The sequence below is a fragment of the Sus scrofa genome, unplaced genomic scaffold, assembly GCF_000003025.6.
Source record: "Sus scrofa isolate TJ Tabasco breed Duroc unplaced genomic scaffold, Sscrofa11.1 Contig490, whole genome shotgun sequence".
In the NCBI taxonomy this organism is placed as follows: Eukaryota; Metazoa; Chordata; class Mammalia; order Artiodactyla; family Suidae; genus Sus; species Sus scrofa.
The window spans coordinates 78,801-99,462 of record NW_018085226.1 but is presented as its reverse complement, the minus strand read 5'-3'; the positions used below and the strand labels follow the sequence as shown (position 1 = coordinate 99,462).

The 20,662-nt window shown below is 43.2% G+C and overlaps 1 protein-coding gene across 2 annotated transcripts in view; it reads left to right on the top strand.

Moving 5' to 3' along the window:
- Positions 1-20,662, top strand: part of LOC100518860 (multidrug resistance-associated protein 4-like) — a 168,193-nt gene that overhangs the window by 89,832 nt on the left and 57,699 nt on the right. For both annotated transcript variants that reach the window (XM_021082087.1, XM_021082086.1), the window contains 5 exons: positions 4,329-4,479; positions 12,737-12,856; positions 14,037-14,147; positions 18,830-18,930; positions 20,203-20,394. In XM_021082087.1, coding sequence (XP_020937746.1) covers positions 4,329-4,479; positions 12,737-12,856; positions 14,037-14,147; positions 18,830-18,930; positions 20,203-20,394 — 675 coding nt within the window. The remainder of the gene's footprint in view (positions 1-4,328; positions 4,480-12,736; positions 12,857-14,036; positions 14,148-18,829; positions 18,931-20,202; positions 20,395-20,662) is intronic.

Below are 20,662 nucleotides of genomic sequence, written 5' to 3'. Positions count from 1 at the left end.
TTTTGGAGGTTTAAGGTCTTCTGCCAGCGTTTAGTAGGTGTTCTGTGTGAATTGTTCTACATGTAGATTTTTATTTTTTATGTGTGTGGGTGAAGGCAAGAGCCACATCTTACTCATCTCTGCCATCTTGATTCCACCTATGAACCTCCCACCATTTAGTGTGATTGCAACAGAGAAAGTCAAGCTGTAACTGAGTCCCAAATCATTATATTGTAACTGAGTCCCAAGTCATTACTTTCTTGCTCATTGGCTGGATCTAGAGAATTGTCAAATTTCTTCCATATTATGAAAAAACTTGCCATGGCCTCTAGCAATAAAGCAGTGTTGTCTTTTCCAGGTTTTTTGAGTGGGCAGGTTTTTAAGCAAAACTGTTAGCATTTTTCACAAGAATTATTTTCTTTACTGTTTTTGCATCTACCTTATTAATAATTCATTTAGATGCCAGCAAGGTTTGTCAGAAACAGCTTCACAGGACAGCACCCTTCCTGAAGATGAGAGGTGCTCATCACACTCCCTTCCTCAGGTGGTGGTGACAAGGTCCTCTGCCTTAGTCATCCTGACGTCCTAACCAGGCTGCTTGTCTGCACCAGGAAGGCTGACCTGCAGTGGACCCAGGTGGATTTCCTGGGATTCACTAGTGTGTGAAATCTAGCTTTTGTACTTCCCTTGATAGCATCACACCAGTTCATGGTGCATGATATAGAAAAGGTCAAATTGATCTCCTCTTTGGACTGTATTGAATAACTGTGTTGGTTTTGTTGACTCAGAAAAACTGATTCCACACTTTTCCCTTTAGTCTCTCATAAAAGCCTAGTGGTTTTACAACAGGAAGTCTTCACCAAGAAAAAGCAAAACCTGAAACAGGATATGGAATAAGAAAAGAAACATCTCAAAAAATTTTGATGTGCCTTCATTTCTTTAGGGTTATCAATCTTTGGAAGGCCTAGAGTTGGGAAGAAAATGCAGAGAGGACAAAAATTATAGTAGGCATGAGGTTTATAGGCCATATTATTTTAAAACTGCATCTTCAATCAAAATAGACTTGAGATGCTATTTTTGCTTTGACCAGAGAAAAGCCACAGTCACTTTGCTGTATAGGACATCATCTAAGAAAAATAGCACCTGCTTTGATAAGTCCTTATATGATATAAGCTGTGCCAGTGGTTTGAATGAGTGGCCTCTTAGGGTCCAACTTCTTGAGCTTCTTAAGATTCTTTGGGTCCATGGACTTAGTCGTAATGGACTTAGAGTTTCAGTTTGTTATGTATGAGCTGGTAAGCACTTTACCTACATGATCTCATTTAATTCCCACCAGCATCCCTTTATTGTTGTTGGTATATTCCAGTTTTCACTATGATTGAGAGTAGGTGTAGGGCCTTACCCTCCCTGCTAATATCCAAGAAGGTTGGCCCTAAGCCCCATCTCAGCGCAACACCTGGCTAATGGAACTTCCATTCCAGGTTTAGGTTTTCATTCTCTGCAAACTAAAGAATTATTCTGAATTGTGGTAAATCAGTATATACTCTCAGGTGAAATATTTCATCCAACAATTTTTTTTTTTTTGTATTTCTTCATGTGGATTCATAGAATTTGGATAGAATTCCCAAATGCTATGCTCCAAGTAGGCTGTAAGCACAGGAGCGTAATGATGGCCTTTATTTCTTGATACTTTAGGACTTCGGTCACTTGCTTCTGGGTCACCATGTTTCTTTCTCCCCCATCATTGTCTCTGCGACATAGTGTGACAGAGGTACAGAGGCACTGGCCATGGGGAGGTGGGCCGTCAGATGAGCCTGCATTCCAATTAGATATGGGCGGGGAGAATTGAGTGTGTAGCCTGGGTTATGCTCCTTGGAATTCCTGGGAGTGTGGAAGGAAGAAATGAGATTGGCTTCAAGGAACAGATATTTGTCGTGCACCAGAATTTTCTGTTTCCTTCAGAGAATTGGCTCTTTGCTTAGATAGATTGGAGACAGCTGGCAGTAAAAGATTCACAAATGTATATACACAGATACATATAACTGTAAACCCATACATTGTGTTTTACTTCCCTTGTTTTTGTAATGCCCAGTCCACTATGAGGCTGGCTATAGTATGACCTACAAGTAGAGACAAAACTCTTGCAGAAAGCCTCTTTGAACTGCTTCAGAATTTAGGGCCATGAAATCTAACGGACTTAACCTAACTAGGGAGCTTCTGAGAGCAACAGTTACCCGCTGGTCCTTATGGCTACCAAGGAAAAACACTGACAGAGCTCCCATGGAGCTCTGCTTCTTCTTGGCTGTGCCTGCAGCATGTGGAAGTTTCCAGGCCAGGATAGAGCTCTTCATTTTGATCTTAGGTCTGCTTCCCAGGTAACCTGCCAGGGCAGGTTAGTCATAAAAGGCTCTCACCTGGAGAGAGCCAGATTATTGAAACTGGTGATTTTCCAATCAAATGATGGGAATCTGCTAAAAAAACTATAACTTGGATTTTTTTCATAATTGACATTTCATTAAGTTTTTTTTCTTGTCAACTAATGATGGCAAGCCAAGTGACTTTACTTAAGACCAGATGCAGAAGCAACCAGAAAGACCCCTCCCATGAGCATGAAGGGTATAGCAGGGTGGGAGTGTCAGTTAATCCAGGAGCTGTAAGAAATCGTACAGGTGTATGTATAACAGGAGAGAGGTCGGACAGCTCTATCTCCACTTATGGTTGGAACTTGTTCCTTCAGAATTCTGTTCCTCTTCACTCTGAGTTTTATATCAATACCACATCAGAGCCTGGGAGAAACAGGAAAAGCAAAGGGGTCTCCATCCAGATAATGCAGTTTAGTTTACAAGGGCTCCTGGCCACAAAGTCACAGTTCTGGAAGTTTCCCTGCTAGCCCATCCCTCAGAGATGTGACTGGGGCCAGCTGCCCTGGGTGATGAGGTAGGAAGGCCCTGGGCTGGTGAGGTCAGGATGCAGGTGCTGGTGCTGAGAGGACCCAGAACAACCAGTGTTAAGTAGGAAAAGCCTCTTAACCTTCCTAACTCAGCTCTTTCTTGGTCAAAACTTCTTTGACCTGTGATTACTCTCTGCACGTTACTCATGCCACACTTCCCTCTAAGAAATCCTCTAAGAAAAGCATTCAGATATTCTTTCCTGTGTTTGCCCAGTGCTCTGCACCTTGTCCAGATGGTCATGGATTTATATCCATCTGGGATCATAAACTGCAGAGGCCTTGGCCCAGGCTGAGTGAATCAGCCCATCCCCAGCAACCCACCCCGCTTTCATAGCACGGGGACACTGAGTGTCGCTTGAGTTCCCCTCACCTGAAGCTGTGCACCATGTGTCATACTTTTCCTGATAAAGATGGATACTTAAGTCAGCATCAACCAGTGGCTTAGGTTTCTATTCTTCCTGCTGTATTTTTAGATCAAGGTCATTTCCTGAGATTTAAAATCACCTCGTGAGATGAGGTCATGATTAAGTGAATGCTCACTTAATGTTCACTTAAGACCTCTTGGCACAGTGCCTGGTATGCAGTAATCACCTGGTAAATGGCATCTGCTGTTAAATCACCATTAGCCTTTGAAATGGACATTTAGATATTTAGCATAATGATAGAAGGCTGGCTTACATGGTGGGGCGAACTTAAGTATGTCACAGTGGCTCATAACCTGGGCTCCCTGGCTCTGTGACTTATGCTTTGCCGTCTCCACCACATTGCTTTTCCTCTCCCTGTGCCTCAGTATTTCCATTTGTAAAATGAGACCATACTGTTACTCAGTAGTGCTGCTGTGAGGAGTAATAGGTGTGAAGTATTGAACGTGTGGCCCTGTACACAGTCCGCACTCAGTAAATGTTAACTATGGATAGAAGACCAAGAAAAGGAGTTCCTACTTCCAAAGGTCAACATGTGACTTTTTCCTACCTTTCTGGTCACTAAATTTATAATTAGCCACTTCTTTATCCCTACACCTATGGCAGAGGCTTCTGGATCCCTCATCTATGCTACCTGCGTGGTCATCTACCTACTGACACCTGCTAACTCCTGATAATTGGGATTCAAGCCCTACTCTCTGAGCCTCAAATATTCTCCTCTGTTAAAAATAGCAATGCCTGCTTCATAGGCCCCTTGTGTATCAAAGAGTTAATACCTAGAAAGATCTTATCAGAGTTTTTGATGCACGTATATCATGAGGACCACCTATAATTTTATTTCTTTGATGGTAAAACATTCCCTACCATTCCAACAAGTCTTTTGAGGAAAGAAGTTTAATCCTCACTAAACCATTAAAGTTTATCTTTGCAAAGAATCCTTGATAGAGAGGCCTCTGTATCTGTGTTTCCTATTTCAGACATTTCTTCTTGTGATGGGTGTGGTGGGCGTGATGGTGGTGGTGATTCCTTGGACTGTGATACCCCTGATTCCACTTGGCATCATCTTCTTTGTTCTTCGGAGATATTTCTTAGAGACATCACGAGATGTGAAACGCCTGGAATGCACAAGTGAGTACCTGGGCTCTCGGGGTGGGATGGAGATGCAGGCTGGCTTCCATTTATGCCATAATTAACCAGATCCCTGAAATCCTGCAGGTTCTGTCTTCTGGAATTTCTCACCAAGTGAACTTTAGGTAACTGAATATCATGGCCACTGGGAGTCAGTGTGGCTCTTATGGCACATGGAGCTGGTGCCTGGTGAGCTGCAGCTTTGCATTTTAGCACAAGGACGAATGTGAGCACCGTGAGGACAGGAAACATTTCTGTCTTGTTCATGATACACATCCGAACAGAGGTGCCACTCAGTAAACATCTCTCTAGAAAAAAAAAATATTTTATCCTGTTGGAACTAATGTAGGAGGAAAATAAGGGAATTTTTCTTCCCCTGAAGTTACTAGAAATATAAAGGAAAGAAAGACTAGATAAAGGAGAGGAGGCATCAGGAAATATATGTTAGAAGTGATATATTTGAAAAATAAATTATTTTATATGGTCGAAAGATGGCAAATTAGTTGCAGTTGCTAAATGTTTTGAAAAGATAAGCCCTGTTCTTTTTAGGTTTGCTCTTTGTTGTCGCCAATAATTGGTGTTAATGCCACAGTGTTTGTGGTCCTCCCTCCCCAAGGCTGGTCATAGAAATGGATGCTGAGAATAATCCCCTTGGGAGGCCCTGGGGGTGGGGGATGGTGTCTGTTCAGCACACATGTAATCTATTACTCCGTTTGACTGCCTAGATTTGGAATATCATCATTTCTAGTCTACAGGTAATCAGAAAGGCTGAAATTCATTATTAATGCACCAACACATTTCGTCATTATGAAAACCAAAAAGCATGAGACTAGAATTGTTACATGATTTTTAAAGGTCTGTGGATGATTGCCAAAAAGTAAAAAAGGAAGATGTTTGTATCCAAAACCTCAACCATGGATAGTTCCTGCAAATTAATACCAACTTAACTTTCTGGAAGCCAAGCCAAGAAGAAAAGCCTTTTGAGTCCCATAGTTTTCTATACCTATTAAGTGGAATACTCTAAATTAATCAAGACAAAGGAGTTTTTTGTTGTGGTATTTGCGTGCATTGTTTTTAATAATCTCTCTTTTTTTTTTTTTTTACTCAAATGAATTTATCACATCTGTAGTTGTATAATGATCATGACAATCTGATTTCACAGGACTTCCATCCCACAGCCCAAGCACATCCCCCACCCCCCAAACTGTCTCCTCCAGAGACCATAAGTTTTTCAATGTCTGTGAGTCAGCATCTGTTCGGCAAAGAAGTTCAGTCTGTTCTTTTTTCAGATTCCACCATGTCAGTGGAAGCATTGGATGTTGGTGTCTCATTGTATGGCTGACTTCCCTTAGCATGATAGTTTCTAGGTCCATCCATGTTGCAAAAAATGCTGGTATTTTGTTCTTTTTAATGGCTGAGTAATATTCCATTGTGTATATGTACCACATCTTCTGGATCCACTCCTCTGTTGATGGACATTTAGGTTGTTTCCATGTCTTGGCTATTGTAAATAGTGCTGCAATGAACATTGGAGTACATGTGTCTTTGCGAGTCATGGTTTTCTCTGGATAGATGCCCAGGGGTGGGATTGCTGGATCAAATGGTAGTTCTATGTTTAGTTTTCTGAGGCGTCTCCATACTGCTTTCCACAGTGGTTGCAGCAATTTACAACCCCACCAACAATGTACTAGTGTCCGTTTTTCTCCACACCCTCTCCAGCACTTATTGTTGGTAGACTTTTGGATGATGGCCATTCTGGCTGGTGTAAGGTGGTACCTCAGAGTGGTTTTGATTTGCATCTCTCTAATAATGAGTGATGTTGAACATCTTTTCTTGTGTTTTTTGGCCGTCTGTATGTCTTCTTTGGAGAACTGTCTGTTTAGATCTTCTGCCCATTTTTGGATAGGCCTGTTTGTTTTTTTGGTATGGAACTGCAGAGGTTGTTTATAATCCCTTGTCTGTCGTTTCACTTGCAAAGACTTTCTCCCATTCTGTGGGTTGTCTTTTTGTGTTGTTTAGGGTTTCTTTTGCTGTGCAGAAACTTTTCAGTTTGATTAGGTCCCATTTGTTTATTTTTCTTTTTATTGTCAATACTCTGATAGGTGGATCTGAGAAGATGTTGCTGTCATTTATGTCAGAGAGTGTTTGGCCTATATTTTCCTCTAGGAGTTTGATAGTGTCTGGCCTTATATCTAGGTCTTTAATCCATTTGGAGTTCATTTTTGTGTATGGTGTTAGGGAGTGTTCTACTTTCATTCTTTTCCATGTGGCTGTCCAGTTTTCCCAGCACCACTTATTGAACAAGCTTTCCTTTCTCCATTGTATATCCTTGCCTTCTTTGTCATAGATGAGTTGGCTGTAGGTGCGCGGGTTGAATTCTGGGCTTTCTATCCTTTTCCACTGATCTATATTTCTGTCTTTGTGCTAGTACCATGCAGTTTTTATGATTGTTGCTTTGTAGTATAGTCTGAAGTCTGGGAGCCTGATTCCTCCAGCTCCATTTTTCTTTTTCAGGATGTCTTTGGCTATTCTGGGTCTTTCATGCTTCCAAACAAACTTTAAAATATTTTGTTTGAGGTCTTTGAAAAATGACCTTGGTAATTTGATAGGGATTGCATTGACTCTGTAGATTGCCTTGGGTAGTATAGTCATTTTGATAATATTAACTCTTCCAATCCACGAGCATGGTATATCTTTCCACCTATTTGTGTCATCTTTGATTTCTTTCATCAGTGTCTTATAGTTTTCAGAGTACAGGTCTTTTGTCTCTTTAGGTAGGTTTACTCCCAGGTATTTTATTCTTTTGGATGCGATGGTAAACGGGATTGCTTCCCTAATTTCTTTTTCTGCTCTTTCATTGTTAGTATATAGAAATGCTGTCCATTTCTGTGTACTGATTTTATATCCTGTGACTTTGCCAAATTCGTGGGTGAGCTCTAACAGTTTTCTGGTAGAGTCTTTAGGATTCTCTAGGTATAGTATCATGTCATCTGCAAAAAGTGATAGTTTTGCTTCTTCCTTTCCAATTTGGATTCCTTTTATTTCTTTTACTTCTCTGATTGCTGTGGCTAGGACTTCCAGAACTATGTTGAAGAGTAGTGGCGAGAGTGGACATCCTTGTCTTGTTCCTGGTCAAGTTTTTTTGTTGTGGTTTTTGCGTGCATTGTTTTTAATAATAAGCTCTTAAGAGGCACTTATACTGAGCATTCGAGTAAAGGATAGTGGGCTTCAGGTTCCTAAAAGCTGTAGGAACGTTTCTCACTCATCAAGGGGAGCAGCTCAACCCCCTGAGGTCTGGTTTGTGAGGAGTCTGAATGGACAGCGGAGCAGCGGAGTCCAGGTGTGTGTGACCATGAGACGTGGTAGGAGGCAGGACCTGGGGAGGCAGGAGAGGAAGTGAGAGCTCCATCCAGCCTTCTGCGTAGACAGGGCCTCAGATGTTTTGTGACTTGAGGCCACTTGTGAAGTGGAGTCACTCAGCAGTCTTGTTGCAAAGCAGTTTTCTGGCACATTACAGGAGAGGTGGTTCCAGAAGGAATGTTTGACAGAGATCTTTGCCTGGGGCTGTGGCCACCTTCTGTCCATGTGGTCATGGAGAGAAGGACACCCCCTGAGGCTTTTTCAAAAAGCAGTAGAGGATTTTCTCAGTGTTTGATCTGGAGAGTCTGAGAACTTTGGCCTCATGCGTATGGAATGTTGAGATTTTTGGCACCCTAAATAGGATGCTGAAGTTAGACAATGAATTCAACTCAAATGCTCCCTCCTCCACACCCCAGATAACCAAGTGTGGTGGATGGTTGATTAGAGCTGTTTATGTTTTCTCTCTAGGTGGTGGGTCTGTGTCATAATAATACCACCACTATCTTCCCTATGCAATAAGTGATAGTGTGTCTTAAGGCCACTGTTGGAGCCACCAGCAAAAGAAGGTATAACCCTGCCTCATCCTTGTGCTCTGAGGGACCACTGAAGTCCCAAGGTTTATTTTCAGATCCTGCTGCTTCTGTAATCTTAGGTTAACTTTTATCATCTTAATGAAAGATCTACAGCTAATTATAATTTCTTCCCCCATTTGCAAAAGTGAGCATAGTAACGGTCACTTATGGATCCCTGCATAAAACCAGCAAGGCCTTATGTTGCCTTTTTCTGGTCAGCTCTATTCCTTTAGCTGTGCCCGAATGATGAAGCCACATCCACATTCTGTCTGAAAGGTGCTGTAATCAACTAGCAGTGTCTGCCATGGGCACCACTAGGGAGGATTGGCATGTGTGACGTGTATGCAGACCATGGAGTCTCAAGTCTGCTGTTTTAAGTGTTCTTAGGCCAGTTTCCCAGGGACTTTGTTCAACATTCAGGTACTTAATAAGATGCACAGGAATGTGAAGGCTGTTGGATATTAGCCGAGTAAGATTTGGGGTTTTCTAAACAACAAAGTCTAGGGAAAAATGCCTGTAGTCATGCACGGGAATCTTTAACCTTGATTACTCTCCCTCTGAGACAGTGTGGCTGTGATTAAAAGCACAGCCTTGGGAATCAGAGAGGTTCCTCTGACACTCAGCTCCACCACGTAGGTGGGTTAACTGACTGACTCTTGGGCAGCGAGTGCTCTTAATCCCTCAGTCTGGTTTTCTCTCTGTCAAGGATATAACAATACCTGGCCTCTGTGGTCTCATGAGGATTTCTTGAGTTGATGCTTATAAAGTGCTTGCCAGCTGCTCTCAAAGGCACAGAACCATGAACATGAGGGAAGTAACGTATTAACAACTCATGGGCATCACGTAGCGTGAACGATAACCCGCAGCAGGGCTGGCAGCCTGGGGGCCTTGCATGCAGTTCCCTGCCCTCCCCCTGACAGGGAGGATCTGCAGGCCTTGTGGGGGTGTGTCCCCAAGAGTCCCCAAGGTTGTGTAAGCACAGCTATCAGTCATGCGAACTGTAGGGTTACAGGTGTCTGTGACTGCGGACTGAGGTCATGGATGTGACGTAGTCTTCTTCAGGATAACGAGCTCAGTCTTTGTGGGAAAAGGATGTTACTTTGGGCGAGATAATACCAGACCTTAATTTTAGCCTAGTTAGTTTTCTTTGCAAACTCTTCCAGTTCATGCACCCTGGTAGCTTGCTCAGTCGTAAGTGGGTTTGGAAGAAACAGGATAACTTTTCATGGGTCTAGTTTCCTGCTGGATTCTGTGCCTCTTTGGCATGAGGTGAGGTAGGTGATGGGGTGTTTGGTGTCCCCAGCGTTCAAGGCTGAGATGACACCTGATTTCTAAAGTGCATTCCATCCTCCATCCCTGCTGGAAAGAAGCACCTGCAGCTTTGATCTCCTGAGAAGGGAAGCAGCAGAGGGTGGCCAGGCTGAAGAGTTCACCCCACGACTCTTCTGGGTGACCAGCCACGTCTGCTTTCTTCTCAGAAGCCTTGTCTGTGATGAGTAGTGTTGACATCACAGCGTCTGCTCTAGGATGAGAGTGGGGTTCTAGTGAGTTCTCTGCGCTCTCTGGGGCTGGATTCCTGGCTCCTCCTTTTGGGATAATGGGCCCCAGAATTCTCCCACATTGTCCTTGTGACACCCCCCCCCCCGCCGCTTCCAGATGGATTGAGTTCTGGGGGCGGGTTGGGACACCTGCTGTGGGTGCTGGAAAGGCCTGATCAGAGCTCCCAGCCTTTCTTACTCAGAGCGTGAGCTCAATCTGTGTTCATGCTGCTGTGAAAAGTACAAAGTTAAAGGAAGCTAAAGTAAAATTGAAGTCACTCAATAGAATGAAGGGAAAGAGCAGTGTGGATGCTGGAATAAGACCCCAAACCTGCAGCTGGCCGGTCAGAAGCTCCAGCGAGTCTCTTACGGCTCTTTGTCAGACTTTGATACAAGAGGAAATGTTAGGTCATGTCCCAGATCAGAGAAGGATTTTTTTCATGAACACACCATCACAGGTGAGAGTCCCTAACAGTGAAGGTTCCTGGTCAGAGGTGGAAAGAGCCCCAGGCTGAGAGGCTGGTCACTGGCCCACGGCCCAGACTGTGCTTCCCCAGCCCAGGGCTTCCCACCCTCTCTGAAGCCCAGTGTCTCACAGGAGGAAGCTGCTCCTTCCTTGCTTGCAGATCAGGGACACTAAGCACAGAGGAGGTTCTGTGTCTTGGCCCATTTGTACCCAGTGCCCCCCAAACCTGCAGCACCCACGTGCATCGGTACTGAGTGAACTGCCCCCAGACAGGCATTTGGATGCCGGGCTAAGGAGTCAGGCCCTGAAAGTGATTTGGAGTTTTTCTCCATCAGTTCCTATTCCCCCATCATTTTATAGCATCTCAGTAGCCCCCTGTGAGTTGTTACCTTCCCCTAAACACCTAGGTTTGCTGACACACCTTCTCTAAGAGACACACGGGTACTAAGTGCTAAGTCGGTGTTTCCTGCTGATAAAGCACAAGTTATCACTCATCCCGGACAGAGGTCACAGGCTCCGAGTCTGCCCTTGACCACAGCGAGTTACAGCCTGGTTCACGGTGGGGAATGAAAGCTGTGAGGGCTCCTCCCTGCCCAGCAGCCTGAGCCCACCTGTTCCCTGATGTGCAGGAGCCTGGCCCTGGTGCTGGTGTTCAGTGGGCTCTTAGAGCAGACGGCAGGGAGACGAATGGCCAGTCATGTGCCACCAGGTCCTAAACCCACATGAAGTCTCTCAAAAGAGAATGGCCACTAAGGCCACCGTCGGCTTCTAAAAGGGTGATGATGTGAGTGTCACATGCCACAGGGACCTCCAAATGCCAGGACAGGTCTCCAGCAGGGTAGTTACGAAAACATCCATCAGGTTCCCAGAGGAGAAGTCACATGTATTTAAAGACGCCTTGGCTGTGTGGTCCTGTGGGCACAAGGGCCCTGTGGTACCAGGTGCTCTGTGACCCACGTGGTGCAGGTGCAGGGAAAGTTCCAGAATGCAGGGCAATGGCAGGGTGTCCCCTCAGCTTTCTTATCTTGCACCTGTCCTGGTCCTGGCACTGTTCCAGTTTGGGGGACTTAGTGATTTTATCCCAGCCCTCAGGTTACTCACCTAAGGTGGGGGTGACACACAGCTCCTCAGAATTCAGTGTGGTTAGGGTTAGGGTCACAGAGAATTAAATCTGAAAATACTACTCACTGAAAAATTCATAAATAGTAATTAAACAGGAATAAAAAGACTCAAATGTTGCCACATGCAGCAACATGGATGTACCCAGAGAATGTTATTCTTAGTACAGTAAGTCAGGAAAAAACAAATACTGTATGAGATCACATATGCAGAACTGAAAAAATAAGACAAATGAATCTCTATTCAGAATAGAAACTCTGTAACATCGAAATCAAACCCACGGTTATCGAAAGGGAGAGGGTCAGAGGAGGGAGGGACAGAAGCGGAGTGTGGGGTTGACAGATCCGCACCACTGCACATCAGATAGGGAGCAACAAGGATTTACTTTGTAGCACAGGGTTTGATTCAGTATTTTGTAAGAACCTCTAATGAAAGTGTAATAGAAAAGCCTCAATTACTTGCTTTGTTCCTGAATGTAACATGACTATAGATCATGTAACTAAGTATAGATCAATAAATTAAAAACAATTAGTGAAAAGTTTTTACCTGGGGATGTGTCAGGGAAGAATTTGGAGGGAGGTGTGTTTGAGGAGGACCTTGATGGATGAGTTAGTGAAGAAAGAATTTTGTGATCTTGGGGTTCCTGTTGTGGCTCAGTGGTTAAGGAATCCGACTAGGAACCATGAGGTTGTGGGTTCAATCCCTGGCCTAGCTCAGTGGGTTAAGGATCCTGTGTTGCCATGAGCTGTGGTGTAGGTCACAGATGCGGCTTGGATCCCGCGTTGCTGTGGCTTTGGCATAGGCTGGCGGCTGCAGCTCCAATTCGACCGCTAGCCTGGGAACCTCCATATGCCATGGGTGCGGCACTAGAAAAAACAAAAAAACAAAAAAACAAAAAAAAAAAAAGAAAGAATTTCGTGATCTAAATGTAGCTGTGATTTGGATTTGGTCAAAGAGGGGTTCAAAGAGAATCTTTCATTTCCAAGGTGTTAAAGTGAAGCTGATGTGAACAGGAGTTTGAGGTTCACACGGAGGGTCCTCTCCAGAAGGGGTGTCATCCCTCCTCCCCCAGACAGCCCCCCAGGAAGTCCTGGGTGTGCCCCTTGGAGGGATGTGTGACCCCAGAGCAGGGGAGGCAGTGGGTTTCCTGACATCCACCCTCCCTGACCTGCTCTGTCGTGTCTCTGTCTCTGCTTCCCCAGCTCGGAGCCCGGTCTTTTCCCACTTAGCATCTTCTCTCCAGGGACGCTGGACCATCCGGGCGTTCAAAGCGCAACAGAGGTTTCAGGAGCTGTTTGACGCTCACCAGGATTTGCACTCAGGTCTGTGAGTTTCTGGAAATGATTCAGAGGAAGGGATGAGCTGCCTTCTGAGGTCTGACCTCCCCCTCAGGTGGCCCTGCTGGCCAGCACCTCTCTCTGTGCCCCACCCCCTGCCCCTGTCCCCCTCTGCACATCCTCCCCCTCCCCCACCCTCCCTCTCAGCTTCCCCTCTGTGCTCCCCTCTGCCCCTCACAGCCCTGCTTTTCTCCCTGACTGCCTTGCGTTGTCCTTCCGCCACGGTGCCCTGTGGCTTTCTGTCCCTTTAGGGCAAGGATCAGCCAACTTTTTTGGTTTTTTAGTGGGAAAGATCAACATGAAAAATACTTCAGGCTTTGTGTTGTACTGTTTTGTCTGTGTTGCATCTACTCACTTTTGCTATTGTGGCACCAAAGCAGGCAAAGATTATCTATCAGCCAGCGGTTGTGGCTGTGTTCCAATAAAACTTGATTCACAAAGCAGATTATGGGCTGTTCTTAGACCACAGGCTATACTTTGACAACTGTGTTTTCAGAGCGTGCAAGGTGGCAGAAGTGGTTGAGGAAAATAATTTCCTGGTTTGCCACCCACTTGGTGTGTATTATTCTTTGTATCAGTGATGTTTTTTCCTAGGGTAGAAATTTCAGAATTTCCTCTAAGTCTGTGAAATCCTTGCCCACCTTTCCATTCAATCTTTATTATATTTTGTAAAAACATTTTCAGGGCAACCTTCAGATCCTTGTAGCTGATGGTCATTTAGATACTGGCCCTTAAGACTAAACATGCGCAGGTCCCTGCCGTGAGCACAGAAGGTGCTGGAAACAGTGGGAGCTGTGCTCTCTGCTTTCAGAGAACCGGGAACCGTCAACTTGTGAGAGAAAGAATCTCCCTTGAGGCCCCAGCCCTGCAGGAAACACACCAGTGAGACCATTTTCCATCATTGTCCTTGTGACCGTATTTCTGTTATAACCTGTGAGTTGAGGTTTTCAGTGCACGCTTCCCACCAGCCCCTGGACTGATTCCTCTGTGCCCCACATGTTGTCTGGTGTGAGAGCCTAGATTTCTGGAATCTTCAGGTTCCTTGAGGGATGACTTTGTGTAAAAATCTCCTGTAGCTCAACTGAGCAACATGCTCCATCTCATGAGAAGCTGCTAACGTGTTTATCTGCCTGTTCATTATCCTTATTTTGGTTCATGAATCCAGAGGCCTGGTTCTTGTCTTTGACCACGTCCCGATGGTTCGCCCTGTGCCTGGATGCCATCTGTGCTGTCTTTGTCATTGGTGTTGCCTTTGGGTCCCTGTTTCTGGCAGAAAGTAAGTACAGATATGGGTAACTATTTGTGGTATGATTACAGTTTATGACTTCGTTTACATTTAAATTAAACTTTTGCTACCTTGCCTAATATATACTGTTTGGTTCTGTTGAATTGTATTAAAGTGTTTGCAGCTTGTGATTCTGACTGTGGCCTGTGGAAGGGAGTCATTTGATTCTTAATAAAACCTTTTATTTATTTATTTATACCACAGGTTTGTAGCATTTATTTTTTAAATTAAAAAAATTTTCTTTTCCCACTATACAGCATGGGGATCAAGTTATTCTTACATTTTTCCCCCACCCTTTGTTCTGTTGCAATACGAGTATCTAGACATAGTTCTCAATGTTATTCAGCAGGATCTCCTTGTAAATCTATTCTAAGTTGTATCTGATAACCCCAAGCTCCCAAACCCTCCCACTCCCTCCCTCTCCTGTCGGGCAGCCACAAGTCTGTTCTCCAAGTCCATGATTTTCTTTTCTGTGGAGATGTTCATTTGTGCTGAATATTAGATTCCAGTTATAAGTGATATCATATGGTATTTGTCTTTGTCTTTCTGACTCATTTCACTCAGTATGAGAGTCTCTAGTTCCATCCATGTTGCTGCAAATGGCATTATGTCATTCTTTTTGATGGCTGAGTAGTATTCCATTGTGTATATAGACCACATCTTCCGAATCCAATCCTCTGTCGATGGACATTTAGGCTGTTTCCATGTCCTGGCTATTGTGAATAGAGCTGCAATGAACATGGGGGTGCATGTGTCTCTTTTAAGTAGAGTTTTGTCCGGATAGATACCCAAGAGTGGGATTGCAGGGTCATATGGAAGTTCTATGGATAGATTTCTAAGGTATCTCCAAACTGTTCTCCATAGTGGCTGTACCAGTTGACATTCCCACCAGCAGTGCAGGAGGGTTCCCTTTTCTCCACAGCCCCTCCAGCACTTGTTCTTTGTGGATTTATTAATGATGGCCATTCTGACTGGTGTGAGGTGGTATCTTGTGGTAGTTTTGATTTGCATTTCTCTTATAATCAGCGATGTTGAGCATTTTTTCATGTGTTTGTTGGCCATCTGTATATCTTCCTTGGAGAACAAGCTATTCAGGTCTTTTGCCCGTTTTTCCATTGATTGATTGGCTTTTTTGCTGTTGAGTTGAATAGGTTGCTTATATATTCTAGAGATTAAGCCCTTGTCAGTTGCATAATTTGAAACTATTTTCTCCCATTCTGTAAGTTGTCTTTTTGTTTTCTTTTGGGTTTCCTTTGCTGTGCCAAAGCTTTTCAGTTTGATGAGGTCCATGGGTTTATTTTTGCTCTAATTTCTATTGCTTTGGGAGACTGACCTGAGAAAATATTCATGATGTTGATGTGAAAGAGTGTTTTGCCTCTGTTTTCTTCTAGGAGTTTGATGGTGTCCTGTCGTATATTTAAGTCTTTCAGCCATTTTGAGTTTATTTTTGTGCATGGTGTGAGGGTGTGTTCTAGTTTCATTGCTTTGCATGCAGCTGTCCAGGTTTCCCAGCAATGCTTGCTGAATAGACTTTCTTTTTCCCATTTTATGTTCTTGCCTCCCTTGTCAAAGATTAATTGACCATAGGTGTCAGGGTTTATTTCCGGGTTCTCTATTCTGCTCCATTGGTCTGTCTGTCTGTTTTGATACCAGTACCACACTGTTTTGAGGACTGTGGCTTTGTAGTATTTCTTGAAGTCTGGGAGAGTTATGCCTCCTGCTTGGTTTTTGTTTCTCAGGATTGCTTTGGCAATTCTGAAGACTTTTTATTCTTTTATCTCTCTTCGAATGGGTTGAGGTCTATGCAGCTGTAGCAGACTGACCTTCCGAACATTCTAGGTCGTGTCCCATGGTTGGGAGGAAAGAACCAGATTCACCGTTAAGCCTTGTGTCCAGCTCAGGGCTTTGGGGTTTAGCTTTGGGGCCCCTTGGATCTGGTGGTTGAAGGTGCCTGGTGCAGTTGAGGGGAGAAGATTCTCTGTAGGAAAGAGCAGTCTCCTCCCTGCTCTGTGGGCATCAGATGAGCAGGTGTTGGCATGGGTTATATGGAGTCACCATCCTTCACTACTCCATGATAACAACAGAGAATCACAGTCTGTAATGATGAAACAGGAGTTTTCACCCTGGCACACTGGGAGTAAGAACCTGACTGCAGTGGCATGAGACACTGTGGAGGTGAGAGTTTGATTCCAGCCTGGCACAGTGGGTTTAAGGATCCGGTGTTGCCACAGCTATGGTGTAGTTCACAGTTGCAGCTCTGATTCAGTCCCTGGTCTGGGGAACTTCCATGTGCCACAGGTGCGGCCATAAAGAGAAAAAAGTAATAAATTAGTTTAATAGTCTTTCTGAGTTCCTAGTGGGATTTTTTTTTTTTGTATTGTGTGTGGTCTCAATTAACAGATAGTAAAGTGTAAATAATACTGTCATTACATGCAAGTGATTTAAGCATTTTAAAGGAGTCTTCTTGGTAAAGTGACAGAAGGAGCCGGGCTTGGGATAAAGAATGGGACTGACCTGTCTCTTCAGCAGGTGGTTCTGGGCAAGTTGGAAGCTGCATGTAATCAATGATGTTAGAATACACCATACACAAAAATAAATTCAGAATGACTTAAATACTTAAATATATGACATGACACCATAAAATTCCTAGAAGAGCACACAGGCAAAACATTCTGTGCCATAAATCGTACCAATATTTGCTTTCTCTCTCTCTTTTTTTCTTCACAGGGCCATATCTATGGCATATGGAAGTTCCTAGGCTAGGAGTCAAATTGGAGCCATATCTACTGGCCTACACCACAGCAGCAGCAAATTGGGATCTGAGCCACATTTGTAACCTATGCCACAGTTCACAGGAATGCCAGATCCTTAACCCCATGACCCTTAAGTTAATCTTCCAATGCAGTGGAAATAATAGCAAAAATATAACAAATGAAACCTAATCAAACTTACAGGCATTTGTGCATCATAGGAAAACATAAACAAAATGAAAAGACAGCCTATGGACTGGGGGAAAATATTTGCAAATGATGTGACCAACAAGGGCTTAATTTCCAAAATATACAGACAGCTCATATAACTCAATAACAAAAACTAAACAACCCAGTTGAAAAATAGGCAGTTGACCTAAATAGACATTTCTCCAAAGAAGATACACAGGTGGCCAATAGGCACATGAAGAGATGGTCAGCATTGCTATTTTTAGGTAAATACAAACCAAAACTGCAATGAAATACCTCTCAACACCATTCAGAAAGGCCATCATTAAAAAGTCTATGAGTAACGAATGCTGGCGAGGGTGTGGTAAAAGAGAACCCTCCTACACTTTTGTCAGGAATGTATGTTGGTGCAGTCATTATGGAAAACAGGATGGAGGTCCTCCCAAAAACCTAAAAATAGAGTTACCGTATGATGCAGGAATCCCACTCCTGGGCTTATACATAGAAGAAAACATAATTCGAAAAGATAACGTGCAATCCTTTGTTCGCGTCAGCACTATTCACAGTAACCAACTCATGGACACAATCTAAATGTCCATGATAGATAAATGGATAAAGAAGATGTGGTACAGGAATTCCTATTGTGGCTTAGTTAAGAACCTGATTAGTATCCATGAGGATGCAAGATTGATCCCTGGCCTCACTCATGGTATTAAGGATCTACCATTGCTGCAAGCTGTGGTGTAGATCGAAGATGCAGCTCAGACCCAAGCTGTTGTGGTGTAGGATGGCGGCCGAGGCTCTGATTCAGCCCCTAGTCTGGGATCTTCCAAATGCATCAGGTGCGGCCCTAAAAAGAAGAAGAAAAAAAAAAAAGATATGGTATATTAGAATACTACTAAGCCATGAAAATGAAGTATCAGAAAGACAAATACCACATGATATCACTTATTTATATCTGAAATCTAATATACGGCACAAATGAACCTTTCCACAGAAAAGAAAATCATGGACTTGGAGAATAGAGTTGTGGTTACCAAGGGGAAGGGAGTGGGATGGATTGGGAGCTTGGGGTTAATAGATGCAAACTGTTGCCTTTGGAATTGATTAGCAATAAGATCCTGCTGTGTAGCCCTGGGAACTATGTTTGGTCACTTATGATGGAGCATGATAATGTGAGAAACAAGAATGTATACATGTATGTGTAACTGGGCCATGATGCTGTACAATAGAAAAAAAATAATGTATTGGGGAAATAAAAAATAAATAAATAAAAATGAAATAATGCCATTTCCAGCTACATGGATGGACTTAGAAATTGTCGTACAAAGTGAAGTAAGTCAGACAAAGGCAAATATCATATGATGTCACTTATATTTGGAATCTTAAATATAACACAGATGAGCTTATTTATGAAACAGAAACAAACTCACAGACATAGAGAACAGAATTGTGGTTGCAAAGGAGGGCGGAGTGGGGGATGGATGGACTGGGAGTTTGGAGTTAGCAGATGCAAACTGATACATACAGAGTGGAGAAAGAACAAGGTCCTACTGTATAGCTCAGGGAACTGTATTCCGTATTCTGTGGTAAACCATGATGGCAAAGAATGTGAAAAAGACTATATATAACTGAATTACTGTACAGCAAAAATTAACACAACATTGTAAATCAATAAAGTAAATTTTAAAAAGAAGGCCACTGACCTCATTCCTCCTCTTCATCCTCTTTTAGCTTTGAATGTCGGGCAGGTGGGCCTGGTGCTGTCTCTCGCCCTCACGTTCACGGTGATGGTCCCGCGGTGCATCAGGCAAAGTGCCGAAGCCGAGACTATGGTGATGTTTATCCTAACCTTCTTAGCCTTTTCTAGTCTCCTTGCTATTAAGTGGTGTAAAATCAATTCTTTTCTTTTTTTTCTGATTTATTTATTTTTCTTTTAATGATTTTTTTTTCCCATTATAGCTAGTTTACAGTGTTTTGTCAGTTTTCTACTATACAGCAAGGTGACCCAGTCACACATACATATATGCATTCCCTTTTCTCACATTATCATGCTCCATCATAAGTGACTGGTTATAGGTATAAAATCAATTCTTATGCAAAATACTAAAACTGTTATTTTTACCTTGTAGTTAACCAAATTTTTTAGATCCTTCCCTCATCTGTTTAAAGTTAATGTAAAATAAAATATACACATCTTTTTCTCAGTCTTATGTGTGCCACATCAGTAGGTTTTATGTTCATCACATGCTGTCTTCACGTGTAAGAAATGTCTCTGTAGCAAGGTGGTTCTGAAATGCTGGCAAGAGTTAAAGTCAGTTTCTTAGAGGCTTATTTTTGTTTCTTAATTGGTAATTCCTCATTTTTATAAAAGACGAATGTAATATTTTAAGGTTGGTTGTTTAATAGGTATCCCACCCCGCCCCACATTTTAGCATTTATTCTTGTGTGTGCTGAGCTCCTAAATTTGCAGGTGTCCCTTCTTTCTGGCAGGATAAGCTCCATCTCAGAATGTGCTGTCAGAGGTGTTGAATTAATGGTCATTTAGGAGGCCTTAGTCAATTTGTAAATTATCTCCCTTTTTTTTTGAATATTTGCAATTTCTTGTAAAGGGAGCAAAACAATATAAAGGAAATGTTTCCATTGCATTCTTCACTTTTGTAGAGAAGGTGACTAGTTATTAAAACGAGCTTGCTGACTGTCCAGTTCTGCTCGTCATGACAGACGCCCTTCTGTACCACACATTACTGATCAGGGTCCATCAGTATCCCTTCCTTTGACACAACTCTCTTGTTTTGTTATTCAGGTATGAAAAGTGGATCAGTAAAGTCTTAGCATTCAGTTCTCTAGTTCTTTTGGTTTTAATACAATGTTGAAGGAAGTGGCCATAAGTGAAAGTGTTACAGGACGATGAACAAGTTTACAAATCATCAAAGGCCTCATCAGATGCCTCCTTCTGTCCTTTGGGGATGATAAGACCTGGGATAAACTTAACCAGAGAAAAGCAGACATAAAGATAAAAAAGCAAAACATCTCATTTACACTCTCTGAACCTCCATAAACAAGACCCTCCGTTCCTAACCCATGTGATGTCATGTGTCTTTCAGATGATTTCAGTAGAAAGAGTGATTGAATATACAGACCTTGAGAAGGAAGCGCCGTGGGAATACAAGTATCATCCTCCGCCGTCCTGGCCCCATGAAGGATTGATTGGCTTTTATAATGTGAGATTCAGGTACAGCTCAGATGGGCCTCTGGTCCTGAAGAACTTCACAGCACCAATTTCCCCAAATGAAAAGGTTTGTTTAAGCCATTTGCCTCTTTAATAGTCCAGCTAAAGACCGAGCTCTGCATCTGCTGTCGGCTTCCTCATCAGTGTGTCACAGGGACTCTTTTTCCTTCTCGGATGCAGATTAGATCAGTGACGTTGTAGGTGAATCTTTCTTAGAAACTGACCATGGAGGGGGGACACCAGCATTTCGTTCCCTGTGTTGTGAGCTCCCTCATGGTGGTTGGTGCCCTGGGCTACAGAGCTGGAGCTCAACCTGACCCAGGATACTGTATGTG